The following is a 20,412-nucleotide window of genomic DNA, read 5'->3' as shown; positions in this document are numbered from 1 at the left end:
TACATTAAGTTCAGTCAGGTTTGATGGTTTCTGATCATGAACAGCCTTTACGCTTTAAATCACACCACAGATTTTCAAAAATATTCAGGTCTGGGGACTGAGATGATCTGAGATGATCTGAGATGATCTGAGATGATCATTCCAGAATGTTTTACTTGTTCCTCTGCATGAATGCTTTAGTAGATTTAGATCAGTGTTTTAGTGTTTAGTGTTTGGGGTTGTTGTCTTGTTGAAGTATCCAGCCCCGGCGCTTCAACTTCAACTTTCTGACTGATTCTTCAACATTGTTCTCAAGAATCTGCTGATATTGACTGGAATCCATGAGACCCTCAACTTTAACAAGATTCCCAGTACCTGCACTGAACACACAGCCCCACAGCATGATGGAACCACCAAATTTTCAATAATATTCAGGTCTGGGGACTGAGATGATCTGAGATGATCTGAGATGATGATTCCAGAACATTGTACTTGTTCCTCTGCATGAAAGTTTAGGGTCGTTGTCTTGTTGAAGTGTCCAGACTTGTTGAACTGAACTTTTCCGATCTGAACAACCAATGATTTATAAAGTAAAATCATAAAACTTATCTGCGGTGCCCAAACTTTTTAATACCACTGTATTAACCTACAATGTAGAAAATACATTAAGTAAAGAAATTAAAAAATAAATAAGAAAGTGTCTAAGCTGTCACTATTTCTATGGCCTAAACAGTGTCCAACATCACATAAAAATTAATCGTGACTGTTTTTAGTTCACAAAACGCAGATAAAATATTGTAGGTACGGCTCAGACAAAGCAAAATACAACAAAGTACAGACTATAGTACTACAGCTCAGGAGACTTTACTAAACTGGCTTTTCTTGCTTTAATCCTGATGGATTGTATAGTATTTGATCACCTGTTTAGCAGGTTCTCTGTGTAGAAACTATTTGGACAGAAAGCTTCTGAAGGGCTTTTGATGGTTTTTGACCTGCTGATTATTGATCCATCAGTCAAAGGACACACATAAAAGCAAGCCTGGTCAACGTGGATGACTTCATTGGAAAGATTTTCACTTACAGTTTTGCCCTGCAGCCTGTTCAGCCTGTCTCATCAGTGGTTTCTAATGAAATCAAGGGTATTAACCCAAAAACACTAACGTTAAAATTAGTAACACCATCACTATATAATTAACATACAACATCACATAATATAAAAAGGTACCATGAATGAAACTGAAATAAATATTGGAAAATCAGGTAATCCTTAACAGGAAAAAAATAATGTTGCTGGGAACTTTGGTCTTTGGTCCACCCATTCCTAAGGCATGTGAGCGCACCCCTCACTGGTTCTTCTTTACTGGCCTGATTTAAACACACAAACACACTAACATCAGGTAAATTACACCCATAAAATATCTTACTCTCCATCACTAACGTTGAATGAAAATCACCTGAACACATGCATCCTGAAAAACATTTGGACACTGTAATACTGTGAATGTTTATTAATGATCTCTGTTCTGATTGGCTACATCTAAGCTGCCGTATGCTATGATTGGTCTATGTAAATGAACTGCTTTTCCGACATCAAATAATGACATCACATAACAGGTGATTTTTATTTTTGTGCTGCAGATTGAGGAATTTCGCAGGCTCAGGTCACATGTTAAAGGGGCGGAGCTTCTTGAAGGTAATGATGGGATGCTTGGGGACAACTTCCGCCCCACCCAGCCTCTGAGTGACCGGGTGGTCAGAGCAGCTTTCCAGTAAATCCTCAACTCCAGGACCCACCACTATCCTCCAATGGTAAATTACACATCACACCTGCACACACCCCTCACTGCTTCTTCTTTACTGGCCACTTTATTAGAAACACCTACTTAGCTGCCAACCTATCTTTTGCTTTGTCACTGGCCACTTTATTAGCAACACCAGTCAAGCTTATGTTTTGACTCACTGGTCACTATATTAGGAACAATTTTAAAGGGTGTGCTTCAGCTCACTGGCCACTTTATTACAAACACTTATAATTTTTATGTTTTCAATTACTTGTCAAATGATTTAAGAACACCTATCTTTGTTTCCATTCAACAGTCTACAGTCAAGTGTAAACCATTAAGGTGGAGCTAGAAGGTTTCCAAAAAAAGTAATGTTGTGCCTCCACTCACTGGCCACTTTATTAGAAACACTGGCCAATTTTATGTTTTCACTTACTGGCCAATTGATTTAGAACACCTACCATGGTTTCCATTTAACAGTCTACATTTAACCATTAAGGTGGAGCTAGAGGGTTTTCAATAAAATGGCCACTTCTAATTTTGTAATTTTACTCACTTTATTGCCACTTTATTAGGAACACCAGTCAGTCTTGTGCTTCCAATGACTGGCCAATTGATTAGGAACACCTACCCAGGCTTCCATTGAACAGATATAATCTACAATCTCTAAGTGAAAACCATTAAGGTGGAGCTAGAAGGTTTCCAATAAAGTGGCCATTGACAGCATGTCCCAGGATGGGTCCGATTGAGTATTGGTGTCGTGCTCCAGTGATCTATCAATAGTATTTTATTAATGGGGCCACATGCTCCCAGTGGTCTTCAGCACGTCTAAACAATAGTGCTGAAGTAATGGAATAACCCAGTTCTCTATAATCTAGGGCTAGCTGTTATATAGCTGTGATAAAATGTCAAGAACCATCTATTTCGGTTCTCTCAGGGGGGTACCTGGTTCTGCTCATTATTCATTTTGAAACGAGGCTCAGAGAGAGCCGGATTTAGGCCACGCTGATGCAGTGCTGTAACTGCAAGCCAAGCAAGAGGGGAGTTATGTAATGAGTCATGGTGTTTTTCACCATATCATACACTATATCTCCAAATAATCATGGACACACGTTAAAATAAATGCTGCATTCAGCTACAGTAAGTTGCATCCGATGCTGCAGGAAAAGTTCTGCCAATAGAATAGGACTCTTTGAATTAGACAAGCAAAAATGCATGCTCTGGCAGTTCAGTAGCTGATATGGTGTCTCAGGTGTTTCTCCAGATGTTCAGTAATCAATAAACTGTCTAAAAATATCTCATACACCTTATAAGTCTATTTCATGCTTATTATTTGCACAACAGGATGATATTAAAGTGTTTATTGGGCATTACTTCATCAAATAGTGCAATTATTCATCATTTCCATATAGTGGAAATCTTCAGGTTTGTACTGTAGATTGCACAGAACATAATAAATAAAGCTTATTGTAGAGAAAATACCCTAAAATTTTGAATGAATAAAATAAAGAACATCATAATAAACCGCTCGTGTAACTCATGTTCCTGTTTACTGAAGTGCTGAGGGTTCCATGGTCAGTGTAATGTTTATCAATTCTTTGACTCTTTTAAGATATATTTAAAAATATATATAAAACTTTTTTCATTTATTTCAGTGAAGGAAAAATGAATGAATGAAGTTACACTTATACAACATCTTTCTAGATACCCAAGGATGCTTTACAATCACTTTTTTTTACACACAACCATTTATACTCAGCACTCATCCACACACCAGTGAGAAGCGGCAGCCAATCACATAAAGCGTACGGTACTCTCAACCGGAAACAACCGCCCACCTGCAGGACAGCATTTTACCCAGGACAGAGTGCCAATCCATATCTAGGCATACAATCATACATACATTTACACACAAACAACTTACATACATATCACACACTTACACATATACACCAGATCAATTTAGAGTATTACATTTTTCAGAATACTGGGTCATTTTGTAGTATCCAGGTCACCTGATCTTCATGTTTTTGGACTGTGGGAGGATACCAGTGTCCCACGCAGACACAGGGAGAACATTGAAACTTCACCCAGATAGGGACTTGAACCCAAAACCCCAGTGCTGGGAGGCGAACATGCTAACCACTAAGCCACTGTGCCGTTAAAAAAACCTAAAGAAACTAGGTTTCATCCATTTTTTCAGTTTGCATTTTTTTTTTCCATTTCTGGAAATGAATTACTCAATTTTCTGATTTTTCCATTTTTGCTTCAAGTTACAAAAATCTGATGTTGTAATCCAACTAACAACAAACATACAAAAAAGCTGATAATCTAGAAAAAAAACATATATTCTTTACTATAATAAATAGACTAAATAAAATTATTAGGTTTTAAACCCATTTTCTAATGTTTCCAGTTTAGCCTCAGTCAGAGAACTGAACCGATAAAAACGACACTGACCATTTCACACTGTCAGGAATATGTTCCAAACTATTTAAGGTGTGTCCAAACTCAAACTCAGACTAGATGATAGTGTAAGATAGCTGATATTAAATGTTTGAGTGCAGGGTAATAAATACAGGTTGGTGTGGGGGAAATAGTGAGATAAATGAAGGTCAGTGAAGGTGGGAAAGATGAGCTCAGTCTTTACTCAAAGCCAAATCGGACATTACTGAAATCATTACCACCCCGTAACTAGCACTGAGTTTATACACATCAGCAGCTGATAGCTGATAAAGTTCAGTCTAAGGTCCCTAATTCCAAAAATATGTTTTTTGTGTGTTTATTCTAATGATATATATATATAGTTAATTACAGGTAGACACTTTTACTGAACATTAACTTTAGGTTTATTTGTGCTTAGTATTCTAATGTCACATACGGTGGTATGAAAAAGTTTTGTCATTCCTGAAAATGTAATGATTTCCCTTTATAAATCATTGGTTGTTCAGATCAGCAATTTAAGGTAAATATTTCATATAGCAGATGAACACAGTGATATTTGAGAAGTAACATTAAGTTTATAGGATTTACAGAAAAATTGCAAAAATTCTTTAAACAAAATTAGGCAGGTGCATTGTCATTTTATAGATTTGAATACCTTTAGCACTAATTATTGGACCACAAAATTAGTTTGGTAAGCCCACTGACCCTTGACCTACATACACAGGTGAATCCAATAATGAGAAAGGGTTAAGGCCACAATAGCAAGTTTTTATAGAAGCCTATAAATAGAAACAGAAACAGTCGCTTGAGGTACGCTAAAGCTAAAGCACATTTAGATAAGTCAGCTTTATTTTGGAATAAGGTTCTGTGGACTGATGAAGCTAAAATTTGGAGAGTTATTTGGAGGGTGGTTATTTAGAACACAGCATTCCAACACAAACACTTTACTGCTCCCCACAGTAAAATCTGGTGGTGGTTCATCTTGCTGTGGGGCTGTGTGATCAGTGCAGGTACTGGGAATCTTGTTAAAGTTGAGGGTCTCATGGATTCCAGTCAATATCAGCAGATTCTTGAGAACAATGTTTAAGAACCAGTGAGAAAGTTGAAGTTTGAAGCGCTGGGGCTGGATACTTCAACAAGACAACGACCCTAAACACTAAACACTAAACACTAAACACTGCTCTAAATCTACTAAAGTACTAAAGCATTAATTCATGCAGAGGAACAAATACAACGTGCAAAGGATTTTGCAAACTTTCTGTAAATCCTATAAACTTAATTTCACTTCTCAAATATCACTGTTCATCTGCTGTATGATATATTTAACTGAAATTGCTGATCCAAACCATCAATGATTTATAAAGTAAAATCATGAAAATGATCAGGATTGCTCTAATTTTTTATATATTTTTTGCATGGAAATCAAAATAGTTTGACTCTTTTAGTTTCAGAACATGAAGCATGAAGCTTTAATGAAAAAGTTCTTTACCCACCACACTCAGAGAGCCTTAGAGAGAATAAGAGGGTCTGTGGGACACACACTCACACACACACTCTCAGGGACACAGAGGGATATTGTTGGGCTGTAATGGATATGTGATGGTGCTTTGGTCAGTTCAGAAGGATGTGTGTGTGTGTGTGTGTGTGTGTGTGTGTGTGTGTGCGTATGAGGCTGGGGGTGTGTGTGAGCTAGTACGGCCCAGTGGCTGTAGGTATTTTCCTTCTGTTTTAAGGGGAAATCCTCCCTGTTAGCCTAAACCTCCTAAAATACACTACCAACCACCCTAGCAACCACTTAGTATACCATTTCAACCACCCAACCACACAGTGAAGTCTGTTAGCCAATATTGACTATCTTCACACAGTCTGAGGAGAGGGGGTGATTATTTTAAGGTGCACTGCAGGATGCTGCACAGGGTGGATGCATTGTTAAGTCTGTACGCTTTACACTGCACTACTTTTAGACCACCTCAATGAGGTCACTGTGACCAAAACCACACTGAGCGCTTACCATAATAAGGCCTAACAGACTTTCATTGTGAGAATGACAGTGAGGATGCGGTAAAGACCAAAAATAAGCCTGTCTTAACTTTAACATGAATGTCTATACTTGCAATTTACATTCTGTTCTGCCCCTGGTTTTGCACAGTAAATAAAATAATTAACTTCATTAGTAGTTATAAAGGAAGGTGTAAAAAGTCTTGATAGAAGTATAGATATTAGGATTTAAATACTTTGGTAGAGGTTGAAGTATCAACTCAAGCTTTTCACTCTTTAAGTAAAAGTGTAAAAGTACTTAAACGTTTCAAAACTACTTAAATTATAAAAGTAAAAGTAATTTAAGGGGGAAAATAAAGCTATTAGGAATAAAATCTTAGGCCATGCCATAGCTATATGTTTCTACTTCTTATCCAACCACAATCAGATTCACTCTATCTGGATGGAGAGGTTTATCTTGATAGTGGTTTTATTGAACGATGAGAAGCCAAAATGAAATCAAGCTGAAATGAAATAGGAGTAACGAGGCTGTTTTTTAAATGTAAGGAGTAGAAAGTTCAGATAATTGTGTGAAAATGTAAGAAGGAGAAGTCTGAAAAATAATTACTCCAGTAAAGTATAGATAACTTAAGAAATGCAACAAAGTCTTCTGCCAAGACAGGATCAAGACCTTGCTCTAAAAGTACTAAAAGAGCCTTAGCTGAAGAATCAAATACTAAAGTGACATATACAAAAAGACAGTGCCACAGATGTTGAAGGTTGAGAGGGCAAACATAGGCGCAAAAATCTTTAATGAAACTAAAAGAAAAACAAATCGACTAGACTAGAACAAGCCAACAAGAAACATTAAACAAACAAATAAATTGAGAGAACAGAGAACAAACTAAAAACAATTCTGAACTGACATGAAACGCACACGACCAGACAAATGGAGAATAAAAAATAAGGGGCTATATATACACTGACAAGGAACACCTGGGGAAGATAACAAGGGGGCTGGGTTACAAATGAGACACAGGTGGAAACACTAGTAACTATTAGCGATTGCATAGTTCTAGGAGCAGGTATAGGAACAGGAACAGGGGTGACGGGAGTCACGGCCACAGGAACACAGAAGGCTGTAGGCTTTGGTCTTGTCACAGGAGAAGGTGCCAACAGCCTTAATGCAGGCATGGAGATAGGCACTATCATCCTGGTAGTCAGCACTGGAGAAGGATCAGCAGGTGCCACTGGCACTAGAGCGTAGGTGGTAGGTGGCAGGTGCCATGAGCACAGGATCCAGAGTTGAAAATTTTGGTCTTATCACAGGAGCAATGGGGACCACAGGAGCAGCAGGTGTCACTGGTACTGGACCAGGAGACGCGGGTACAACGGCCATGTGCACTGGGCGATGAAGGGTCAGATGTAGGTGCAAGTAATCTTCAATGAAAACTAATTCAAATGATTCAGAAACTGGACTAGACTTGAAAAACCTGACGAAAAAGATTAAATAAAATGTGAAACGCACATGACCAGACAAAGGAAGAATGAAACAAAGGGACTATATATACACAGACACAGACAAGAAACACCTGGAGAAGATAACGAGGTGGCTGGGTTACAAATGAGTCACAGGTGGGAACGCTAATGACAAAGCAGGGCCAGGGCGGAGCCAAAAGAGAAACAAAACAGAGCCATGTGCTTCGAAGCACATGGTGAGGAAAACAAGCAGACTAGGAAAAACAAGCAAGAAAATGAGACAGAAAAGACAAGAAAAGAACTCAGACGTGCCAGACAGTTGGATATAAAAAAGGACAGAGCCAGATTAGACCTAGAAAAGTCTAATCTAGAAGCAGATTTGGAATCTGAGACTTGAAGACTGAAAAGGAAGCACCATCAGCTTTGGAAAAACTGAGGTTTTGAAGGAAGCTGCTGGTATGGAACATGAAGATGCACAAAGTGTCCTATCACACGTGGATCAGCAGCGAACAAAAAAGTATGGGCAATGCTAAACAAAGCTCAGTGCTCAAAAACATGCTCATCACTTTCATTACTGCACAGAGAAAAAAATCCCACGGTTCAGACATCACACATGGCCACAGGTGAAAGGGCGAGGTATGGTGGCTTTACATCTTCAATAAACAAGAATATACAGGTAACTGATCGTACATTCACTAGGCTTCCAGATAACTCACCAACAATCCAATCGGCATTCTTCTTATGTCAACACCTCACCCATGAAAGATTGTGCCAAGTTTCTAGCGAATAGAGAGTGACTACTGTCAGGGAGTGATCTACTAGACTCATCAGAGAAATTCAGAGAATTCTTAATGCTACACAGGGCTTAGAGCTCACAACTTAAAGGTCACCTTCCGTCGTTTTTTCTTTCATTTTAAAATGTCTAGTTGTGGTCTCTAGTATGAATGAATGACATGTGAGCCGTTTTTGTAAAAAAAAAAGTGCTCAGGTGTCTCTGTATAGCTCTTTTTTAATGGACTGTTTTAGGGGTGTGTCCAAAATGACCGGATTCCAGCTTTGCTCATGAATATTCATACATGCAAACAGCATGCAAATATCTCTCCTCTGATTGGCTAGGAGCACTGCGACGCCCCTCCACCGCTCTGCCGCTCACTGCCTCCCACCTCCTAACTGATGAGCGGTGATGTTGTGTCGCTTCAGCTCCGCCTCTGGGAGTTTCTCGAGCCAAGGTGGGCTGGTCTGTGAGTTTCTGCCTACGTAGGCAGAAAGATAATTCAAAATTCACCCGTTTTTCGGAGGGGGGGAGGGGGGATTTCTTTGCTTAGCTCCTGCAGACAATGGGGGCTGCAAAACAGTTTAATGTGCAGGTGTACACATTCAACTCGGAGAGACCTACTGTATTCCACAAAAAACAAGAAAAATCGGATTTTCGCGGAAGGTGACCTTTAATGAAGATGTTGGGTCTTGGGTTGGGTGTCTGATTTTTGTTGGGATAGAGAGTTGGGTGTCTGATTTTTGTTGCGATAAAGAGTTGGGTGTCTGATTTTTGTTGGGATAGAGAGTTGGGTGTCTAATTTTTGTTGGGATAGAGAGTTGGGTGTCTGATTTTTGTTGGGTTAGAGAGTTGGGGGTCTGATTTTTGTTGGGATAGAGAGTTGGGTGTCTGATTTTTGTTGGGATAGAGAGTTGGGTGTCTGATTTTTGTTGGGATAGAGAGTTGGGTGTCTGATTTTTGTTGGGATAGAGAGTTGGGTGTCTGATTTTTGTTGGGATAGAGAGTTGGGTGTCTGATTTTTGTTGGGTTAGAGAGTTGGGTGTCTGATTTTTGTTGGGATAGAGAGTTGGGTGTCTGATTTTTGTTGGGTTAGAGAGTTGGGTGTCTGATTTTTGTTGGGATAGAGAGTTGGGTGTCTGATTTTTGTTGGGTTAGAGAGTTGGGTGTCTAATTTTTGTTGGGATAGAGAGTTGGGTGTCTGATTTTTGTTTGGTTAGAGAGTTGGGGGTCTGATTTTTGTTGGGATAGAGAGTTGGGTGTCTGAATTTTGTTGGGATAGAGAGTTGGGTGTCTGATTTTTGTTGGGTTAGAGAGTTGGGTGTCTGATTTTTTTTGGGATAGAGATTTGGGTGTCTGAATTTTGTTGGGATAGAGAGTTGGGGGTTTGATTTTTGTTGGGATAGAGAGTTGGGGGTTTGATTTTTGTTGGGATAGAGAGTTGGCTGTCTGATTTTTGTTGGAAGTAGAGAGTTGGGGGTCTGCTTTTTGTTGGGTTAGAGAGTTGGGGGTTTGATTTTTGTTGGGATAGAGAGTTAGGGGTCTGATATTTGTTGGGATAGAGAGTTGGGGGTTTGATTTTTGTTGGGATAGAGAGTTGGGGGTTTGATTTTTGTTGGGATAGAGAGTTGGGTGTCTGATTTTTGTTGGGATAGAGGGGTAGGGTGACCGATTCTTGTTAGGATAATAAATATATGGAAAATGTACAACAACCAATTAATTTTCCATTATCATGTAGTTTTAATGTAATATGGCTCTTTTTCTCATAACAAGCATAAAAAATATGAATACTAATACTAATACCAACAATCTTGGGAGCTAGAAAGTTCTTGTTCCACCTTAACATGTGCAGCAGCAGCTACTTATACTGTTGGATAGTTTAAGGTGGAACAGGAATATTTGAACAAGAAGCTAACAAATAGCTTTTAAAGAAATGCAGTGTCCTAAATGGAACCCCTTTCCAAGGGAAATGGGATTGGGCCTAAGACTTGCAAACCAGCATTTTAACACAAATATATATATTTTTTGTTTTTCAGTATAACAAGCAAAGCTAAAATGAAGGTTTGAGAGGATCATCACTGAGGCCTGGCTGAAATCAACATGGATCAGAAGGATCAAACCAATCAGATGGATCACAGACAGCTCCTATTTTCTATGTTACCACGAGATTCAGCAGTGCTGGGTCAGACTGAATCAGAAGAAGCAGCCCATAGGAACAGAACTCCATTCATATCTTAATGTCTTACTGTTACACATTTATAGGGATGTGCAGGAAGCTGTTCTGGACAGCGGAGAACATCTGTATCATCATTTATAATCCTTATCACCTGGATTTCTCTGATCCATCAGCTTAGTTTACATTTATCTCATGTGATTGATATGAATTATTTGGTAAGTCTGGTCATATGCAGTTTTAGAACTGTCTTAGAACAGTGGTCATCAACCCTCCTCCTGGAGATCTATTTTCTGTAGAAAGGTGGACCTCCAGATTTTGGTCAAGTTACCACTGCAATCATTGATGGCAAATCCAGGCCCAAAAAGTAAAAATTGTGTACTAACTGCAAAGCTGCTCTACAAAAATCAACAGAGGAATTGGTTCTCCTGACTGGGCAGCTCTGTAAAGCTCCATCCCAGGATTTATTGTCAGCTACCTGGGCAGCTTAGCATGGCAGCTCTGTAAAAACCCACCCCAGGATTTTTTGCTATAAATCCACACCAGAATTTTTTGCCAACTGCCTCGGAAGCTCCTTAAAAATCCACCCCAGGATTTTGTTCCAACTGCCTGGACAACTTTGTGAAAATCCACCCCAAAATTTGGTGCCACGTGTAAAAATCCTGGGATGGATTTTTACTGTCGGGACCTGGATTTGCCACCGCTGTCTGTAATGAAAGAAAGGAACAAACCGGAACATGAAGTTAATCTTAGGATACTTTAAGTAATGAACAAATTCATGCTGTAACAGTAGCATAATGTGTATAATTCTGCATAATACTGTAAACTATCAGGTATTACACAGAGATAATCTGTTTAATGTGGTGAATGTATAATGCTATTAATAAAAACTCAGTTTTTACTTTTAGTTTGTGAGATGAAATGATGATTTGTTCAGATGTGTGCATTAGCAAAGCATTTTCTCATAAACTCTAATCATAAAGTGCTCAAACCACCATCATATCCCATGATATGACCCTATACATTCTTGGTTGTATTTAGCTGTGTGTTTTGGGTCATTGTCCTGTTGCAAGACCCATTACCTGCGACTGAGACTTCAGTCGCTTTCTGACACTTCAGCATATTTCTCTCTAGAATCCCTTGATAGTCTTGTTAATTTCATTGTACAATGTACAGATTTAAGACACCCTGTGCAGCCCCAGAACATAACAGAGCCTCCACCATGTTTCACAGTAGGGACAGTGAGATTTTCTTGAGTTATCCAAAAGCAGTGTGGAAGACTGGTGGAGAAAAATGCCAAGATGCATGAAAACTGTGAATAAAAACAAGGGTTTTTCCACCAAATATTGATTTCTGAACTCTTAATTTTGTCCAGAGCTGTATATAGGCCCATTGACTGATTACAAGATTGTAGACACCTGTGATGTTAATTAGTGGATACACCTTTTTTTAGCGTCCCTTTGGTCACATTATTAATAATAAGTACCATCATTTTTGTCCAGGCCTGTTTAATGAATTTACTTTGTAAACAGAACAAAAAAACAACAACATAGACTGTATATAAGTAGGACAGGAAGTCCCCATTCACTCTCATTCAGTGGAGCCGTAACAGGAGCAGCAGAGGTGGGAGGTGGGGCCCAAACCCCGCCCACATGTCTGAGACCCCCTCCACTCGTATCGGGGGATGCGCACAGCCAGCACGTCAATCCCCACATCGCCACGCCCCTTTAAATATTATGAAATGACTTAAAGATCCTGGATGTGTAATTTAAGATGAAAAATTCTGTCATCTCCCATGATTAAAATGAATAAAAAAATAGGCGGGGTTAAAAGTTGTACTGGAGCCAGCCACCAAAGGGCGCAATAGACGTAGTGGCTTCACTTTTCAGCCGCTGATGTCCTGTTCATACTTATATACAGTCTATGAAAAAAAAATAAAATAAAATGAGAAGAGGTGTGTTCAGATTTGTGACTGGTTCTCTATGTGGTTAAACTGGTTCTGCTGGAACATACTTGTGGTCATCTTTTTCAGATTTAATTTCAGACACAGTACAATCAAATGTGGGATAAAATGATAAACACGTGTGTCTGTGTGGTTAAACTGGTTCTAATAGCACATACACTCTAACTCAAACTACTGCTCACTCCTGATTAAATGAGTGTACATCCATCACAGAGACAAACTTTTATACATTTTAGTACAAATACTACTCATATTGATCAGCCATAACATTAAAAACACTGCCAATACTGTGTATGTCTCTGTTGTGTCACTAAAATAGCTCTAAAGAATCTTTGGGAATGTGTTCTGTGTATCTGAATGGGTGGAGCTTAACTTCTGTAGGCTGAATGGGTGGAGCTAAACTGCTGTAGGCTGAATGGGTGGAGCTAAACTGCTCTAGGCTGAACGGGTAAAGCTTAACTGCCGTAGGCTGAATTGGTGGAGCTAAGCTGCTGTAGGCTGAATGGGTGGAGCTAAACTGCCGTTTGCTAAATGGGTGGAGCTAAACTGCTGTAGGCTGAATGGGTGAAACTACACTGCTGTAAGATGAATGGGTGGAGCTAAATTGCTGTAGACTGAATGGGTGGAGCTAAACTGCTGTAGGCTGAATGGGTGGAGCTAAACTGCTGTAGGCTGAATGGGTGGAGCTAAACAGCTGTATGCTGAATGGGTGGAGCTAAACTGCTGTAGGCTGAAAGGGTGGAGCTAAACTGCTGTAGGCTGAATGGGTGGAGCTAAACTGCAGTAGGCTGAACGGGGTAAAGCGAAACTGCTGTAGGCTGAATGGGTGGAGCTTAACTGCTGTAGGCTGAAGGGGTGGAGCTAAACTTCTGTATGCTGAATGGGTGGAGCTAAACTGCTATAGGCTGAATGGGTGGGGCTAAACTGCTATAGGCTGAATGGGTGGAGCTAAACTGCAGTAGACTGAATGGGTGGAGCTAAACTGCTGTAGGCTGAATGGGTGGAGCTAAACTGCTGTAGGCTGAATGGGTGGAGCTAAACTGCTGTAGGCTGAATGGGTGGAGCTAAGCTGCTGTATGCTGAATGGGTGGAGCTAAACTGCAGTAGGCTGAATGGGTGTTACACACCTTAACACCTATTTGCAGGATAAAACAACATCCTTAAAACCTTCAGCACCTGGTATCTTTTTTTCCCAAAAAGTCTTTGAAATGTTGTGAGGAGAAATGGCAACATTACAAACTGCTCTCTCTAACAGAGAGAGGAAATTTATCAGAGAGTGCCATCAAGCAGTTCTGCTGCTGTCTGACCACAAGGCCGGAGAGCGGCTGGTAGGAAGTGGTGAAGATGAAGTAGGCCACGAGTTTTAACAAACAAACAAGTAACAGTGCATGTGGAACGGAATTAGTGCAGGAAATGGGAGGTTAATCTGCTATGGTGTAAAAAAGTGCTTTTATTCGTGTGCACATGGCAGTATAACAGTACAGTCACTATGAGACAGAGGTGGACACAAGTTACTAGGATGCAAGTAACAGGTAACCTAAGGCGAGTCCCAAGTCCTAGCACTCTGGTCCCAACTCAAGAGAGGCAAGTTCCATGTCAAGTCCCAAGTCTTCTCACTCAAGTCCAAGCTAAGTCCCAAGTCTTGGAACTCAAGTCCCAAATCAAATTCCACCTCAATTCTCATGTCAAGTTCCATGTCAAGTCCCAAGTCTTGGCACTCAAGTCCCAAATCAAGTCTCAAGTCTTGGCATTCAGGTCCCAAGTCTTGGCACTTAAGCCTCAAGTCTTGGCACTCAAGTCCCATGTCAGGTTCCAAGTCCCAAGTTTTGGCACTCGAGTTCCAAGTCAAGTCCCAAGCACTGGCAGCACTTGCAGCATCTGTATTTATTTAACATTTAAAAAAGAAATGATGTTAAAAATAAGATAAGATGAAACATTTTTGGGTCTTAAAGTCTAAATCTGATTAAAAGTCCAGGTCAGTAGCAGGTCATTTAATCTGTGACTTGAGTTCACACATCTGCTATTAGATGTACACTACTGTTCAAACGTTTTGGTACACCATCAAATTTTCCATTTTTTTAATGATATTTAAGCAATTAAATCCAGTAAATATCTTGTAAAGCAAACAGCAACAAACATCAAACAGGCAGAGCTTCAGAGGAGAAAATGAGTGTGGTTGTATACAGTATATATGTAACTATGTGAGTTAATGTAGAGATACTGAAGGTAAAATATTACTCCAGTAAATGTAGACGTCCATGCTTACAGAATTTGATTGCATTTAGTGACAAGAGCAGCGTAAGTGAGGATGCTGGACAGATGTCATCACCCCACCTCATCCACAACACCCAACTCTTTACTTCCAAAAGCATTGGATGGAGCTCCTTCATTACAGAGAACACAGTTCCTCTGCTCCAGAGCTCAATACTGGGGTTTTATATTCTGCTAGCCCACACCTGGCATTATACATGATAAAAATGTTACACGTTTAATTATCTTCCTCCTTCAGAGAGTCGTATTCTATTGGCAGAACTATTCTACTACAGGGACTAAAAAAGCTGTGTGTGTGCATTTGGACATCTGTGTCAATAATGGGTGCAATTTAAAGTATTTAGATTATAGTATAACAGAAGTCAGACCACATATAAAAGAGATCTAAGGGATAAAAGGATCTATAGTGTCCTCTGCTGGACACATGGTTAATGACAGTGGTGTGTGTAAAACTCAGCAAGACTGCAGGACCTGATCCACTCCAACCAGAACCACACACATACACACCATGTTTCTAATAATGTGGACAGTAAGTGGAAGCACAAGGTCCTGTAGTAGAAGGTGTTTCTAATAAAGTGGCCAGTGAGTGTAAGCACAAGGTACTGTAGAAGGTGTTTCTAATAAAGTGGCCAGTGAGTGGAAGCACAAGGTACTGTAGTAGGTGTTTCTAATAAAGTGGCCAGTGAGTGGAAGCACAAGATACTGTAGTAGGTGTTTCTAATAAAGCGGCCAGAGAGTAAAAGCACAAGATACTGTAGTAGGTGTTTCTAATAAAGTGGCCAGTGAGTAAAAGCACAAGGTACTGTAGTAGGTGTTTCTAATAAAGTGGCCAGTGAGTGGAAGCACAAGATACTGTAGTAGGTGTTTCTAATAAAGCGGCCAGAGAGTAAAAGCACAAGATACTGTAGTAGGTGTTTCTAATAAAGCGGCCAGAGAGTAAAAGCACAAGACACTGTAATAGATGTTTCTAGTAAAGTGGCCACTGAGTGGAAGCACAAGGTAGTGTAGTAACTGTTTCTAATAAAGTGGCCAGTGAGTGGAAGCACAGGGTACTTTAGTAGAAGGTGTTTCTAATAAAGTGGCCAGTAAGTAGAAGCACAAGGGACTGTAGTAGGTGTTTCTAATAAAGCGGCCAGTAAGTAGAAGCACAAGGTACTGTAGTAGGTGTTTCTAATAAAGTGGCCACTGAGTGGAAGCACAAGGTACTGTAGTAGGTGTTTCTAATAAAGTGGCCACTGAGTGGAAGCACAAGGTACTGTACTGTCTCTTAAAGGGAATGACAAGAAAAAGCGCTGATTGCTTTATTTTATGGTACGCCCAAAACACACCCATGATTAGTTAAGAGAATTAATACATGCTTTTGCGTGTTATGAGCCACACTGACATGTCCTAAATCCAGCTGCACGATGCACGGTTGATGGCTCGCCTATAAACTGCAAAAAAAGGGCACTCAATATTTCTGCTCTGAATGTGTTATTAATTGCATTAATTGCATCACACTTTGAAAACATGCTAAACTCTAAAGGTCTTTCAGGCCTGCAACTAAAGATGCACCAGATCAGACAGTGTGGGGGAGAATCTGATACAGAAATAAATCAGTAAAACCAGTCAGACCATTAATAATGGATAACAGAGCGCTGGGGCCCCGTTCGAAGCTTTAGGATGAAAAATGGATCTGCAATCATAATTCAGCAGCGCTGGGGGGTTCTAAATTATGATAACAGATGCATTTTTCATCCCGCAGATAAGAAGATGTTGCTCTGAGATGAGCGAGTTTGGCCTTTCATCTCCAGATCTGGCGTGTCACGCTCTGACATCACAGCGAATGGCTAATTGGGCTAGTCAGGCTCAGGCTTCCTGGTGCGCATCGTGCTAAATGAAGTGTTTCACTCGGCTAATCAGCAGGAAGATTTACACAATGCTCATCAGTCGCCGCTAATTCCTCAAATCCTCTTATCGTTATTAAGTCTTGATTAGAGGCAAATTATGGCGCGGCAGATAAACAAGCTACAGATGTTAATATGCTAATAGCGCTCCCGCGGGTAGCAGAGGACAGATTATAGTAATCGCTTACAATGAAAACACAATGAAGGAGAACAATAACAACCACACTGACACTAACACACTAACACACACTCACAACCTGACTAAAAACATACACTATATAGACAAAGAAAATTCACTCATCCATCCAAATCATGGAAAGGTTTCAGAAGTACAACATTACTCTGCAGGTAGAAGTACTGATACTAGGGTTTAAAATACTTCTGTAAAAGTTAAAGTATCAACTCAAGCTTTTTACTCTTTAAGTAAAAGTGCAAAAGTACTGGTTCTGAAAACTACTTAAAACATAAAAGTAAAAGTAATATAAGGGGAAAAAATAAAGCCATTAAGAACAAAGTCCTATAGTGCTCTAAGCCCCCCCACAAACACACACACAAAACACATTTTTCTAAAAGCCATAATGACTAAAATGTTTTATTAAAATGTTAATGTTGATAAGATTATCATTTGGGATGCACTAGGCCTCCCTAGTGTTTCAGTTGCATATATGCTGATTAAAATGAATGTATTTTACATAGAGAACAATGTAAATATATTAAAGATATATGTTCTTGCTGGAGTGTGGGGCGGGACGATGGATCACAGTATAAACCAATAGTGAGTCGGAATGGTACATGTGTATACTTCTCTACATCCAATCACAATCAGATTCACTCTATCTGGATGGAGAGATTTATCTGGATAGGGGGTTTCTTTTATTAAAACAAGCTGAAATTAAATAGGAGTAGAAAGTTCAGATTATTGTGTGAAAATATAAGAAGTAGAAATAAAAATGTGTCTAAAAATAATAATTCCAGTAAATTATAGATAACCAACATTTCTACTTAAGTAATGTAACAAAGTATTTGTACTCTGCATACAATATATTCCCAAAAGTATTCGCTCACCCATCCAAATAGATGAACTAAAAAAATAAATGAATGAAATAAAAAATACAGTAACAGCAATGCTAACGCTAACACACATGCACACACAACCTGGGTCAACACACACACACAACCTGAGTCAACACACACAAACTGAGTAAACACACACAGACACACTCACACCCCTAGAGTAAACTGTTGCTAATATGTTTTATCTTAGCATCTTTAGTGCACACAAGTATCCATATTGTAGGGCGCGTCCTAACTGTAAACTACTAACTGAAGGTAAGTAGGCAAACATACTATTATTCCTATTGAAAAAAAAATAATAATAATAATTGATCTTCATCATTTAGCCAAATGTCAACACCAAAATTTATTTAAAAGTATAAGCACAAAACACAGCAACCTCTTAGCAACCACATAGCAAACACTTAGCAACACTTCTGCAACCATCTAGCAAGTGCTTATTAACCAACAATGATACCATAGCAGCACATAATTAAATTCCTAGCAACAATCATAGCAACTGCCCATTAACCCCTTTTCAGCCAATGTCTACACTATAGTAACACCATAGAAACTTTCAGGCAACACCATAGCAACCATCACTTATACCAAAGACACACCTTAGCAACAACTTGCACTAACCCACCAAACTCACACTATTAAGATTAGTACATACCTTATATTATTAGTTTGTATTAATTATATGAATGAGTGAATTAAGCTATACACATTTAATATAAAACATTAAATTACACACAGCATACTCTCAACTTTTAATAAACAAATATTAAACATGTTGTGGAATCTGTATGAGGGTGGTCTTATTATAAAGTGTTACTATTAGATATTGCTGAAGATCTCCACTCTGACAGGAGAACCACACTGTCCCAAATCTGCCCAAACCAGTTCAGATCAAATGCTGGACACACACACACACACACACACACAGTTTGAGAGTGGCCTGGCAGTCAGTATTAATACTAGGATGAAAGAAATGTTGGGATCTTTAGGACATCGTCCCTCCTTCTTGCTAACCTTATAGAGCCATTAGTTCATTTTTGTTATGTAAAGGCATAACACTAACCCCGTCCATCGCCCTCACTCTCTTTCTTACCACAGGTACAGGCTTCTGCCCAGCCACAGACCTCCGCCCATTTACAGGCTTCTGCCCATTCACTGACTTCTGCCTATGTAGAGGCGTTTGACCAGCCACAGGATTTTGCTCCTTTACAGGCTTCTGCCCAGCCGCTGCCCAGCTTCAGGCCTGTGCCCATCCACAGACCTTTGCCCAGCCACTACCCATTTACAGGCTTCTTCCCAGCCAATGCCCAGCGACTGGCTTCTGCCCATTTACATCTTTTTATTTATTTTATTACTGCTTTTTTTACTTTTTTAACTGTATTATTGTTATTATTATTATTATTATTATTATTATTATTATTATTATTATTATTATTATTATTATTATTATTAGTTCCACTATTTACTTATTTATAACTGTGGTGATATTTTAGTACTCTATTTCTTTAATTTTGTTTATATTTTATTATTCTAATTATTTATCTCTTTGCTTTATTGCTGTACATTTTAGCCTGTCTGCATATCCTTTTATTCTGAATTATTTTATTTCTTCTTAATTAGATTTCATATTGTTTGCTTGTTTTTATAATTTAAACTTGTTTTTTCAGTCCCTTTAATTTTGTAAATGCTCTGAAAATGAGGGTTACCCTCAATGTCCTACCGAGTGTAAATAAAGGTTGATTGATTGAGTGATTGATTGATTGATTAATTAATTGATAACAGGCTTTTTCTTTGCCCATCTACAGGCTTTTGCCCAGCTACAGGACAGCTTTCTCTCATGGGTCTCCCAAGGCACAGTCAGCTCCCACATGATCACCTGTATATTAGATTATATATATATTAGATAGATAGATAGATAGATAGATAGATAGATAGATAGATAGATAGATAGATAGATAGATAGATAGATAGATAGATAGATAGATAGATAGATAGATAGATAGATAGATAGATAGATAGAGAATGTAAATGAAAAGAGAGAACAGGATGGCTGTGTAGTTAGGGTAAATGACCAGGTGGGGGAGCTCTGATCACACTGACAGTCCTGCAGGCTGAGCTCTGCAGGCTGAGCTCAGCTGGCTGAAGGCCAGATAATGGACAGATCCGCGTGGGCCTGTCGTGGTCAGGAGGAGAACATCAGTAAAGCAGCTCCATCTATTCTGACATTTCTATTATTCTGACCCAGATTTACACACACACAGTATAATATTCACAAGACAGCAACATGACTCCCTCACAGACCAGCTCATCTCCTTTCTTCAGCATTTCAAGAGCTTTTGTGTGCTTCTATAAACATCACACAACCTTACAGTCAATATAAACTTCATTTCACTTCTCAAATATCACTGTGCTCTTCTGCTATATATGATATATTTAACTGAAATGTCTGATCTGAACAACCAATGATTTATAAAGGAAAATCATGAAAATGATCAGGGGTGCACAAACTTTTTGATACCACTGTATAAAGTTACACTGAATGTTATTCAGAAGGAAGATAAAAGTTACCAAATTCAGTAAATTATTAAAAATTGGACTGATATGGCTAATAA

The 20,412-nt window shown here is 39.1% G+C and overlaps 1 protein-coding gene across 1 annotated transcript in view; it reads left to right on the top strand.

The window, feature by feature from the left end:
* The window catches only part of ca8 (carbonic anhydrase VIII), a 29,086-nt gene extending 17,573 nt beyond the window's left edge, over positions 1-11,513 (top strand). The window contains exons 8-9 of the mRNA XM_022667705.2: positions 1,618-1,788; positions 10,470-11,513. Of these exons, the coding sequence (XP_022523426.1) occupies positions 1,618-1,752 (135 nt within the window). The 3' untranslated portion in view covers positions 1,753-1,788; positions 10,470-11,513. The remainder of the gene's footprint in view (positions 1-1,617; positions 1,789-10,469) is intronic.
* The last annotated feature ends 8,899 nt before the right edge of the window (positions 11,514-20,412 follow it).

This window comes from Astyanax mexicanus, chromosome 18, assembly GCF_023375975.1.
Source record: "Astyanax mexicanus isolate ESR-SI-001 chromosome 18, AstMex3_surface, whole genome shotgun sequence".
NCBI classification, from domain to species: Eukaryota; Metazoa; Chordata; class Actinopteri; order Characiformes; family Acestrorhamphidae; genus Astyanax; species Astyanax mexicanus.
This window is presented reverse-complemented; position numbering and strand designations above follow the sequence as displayed.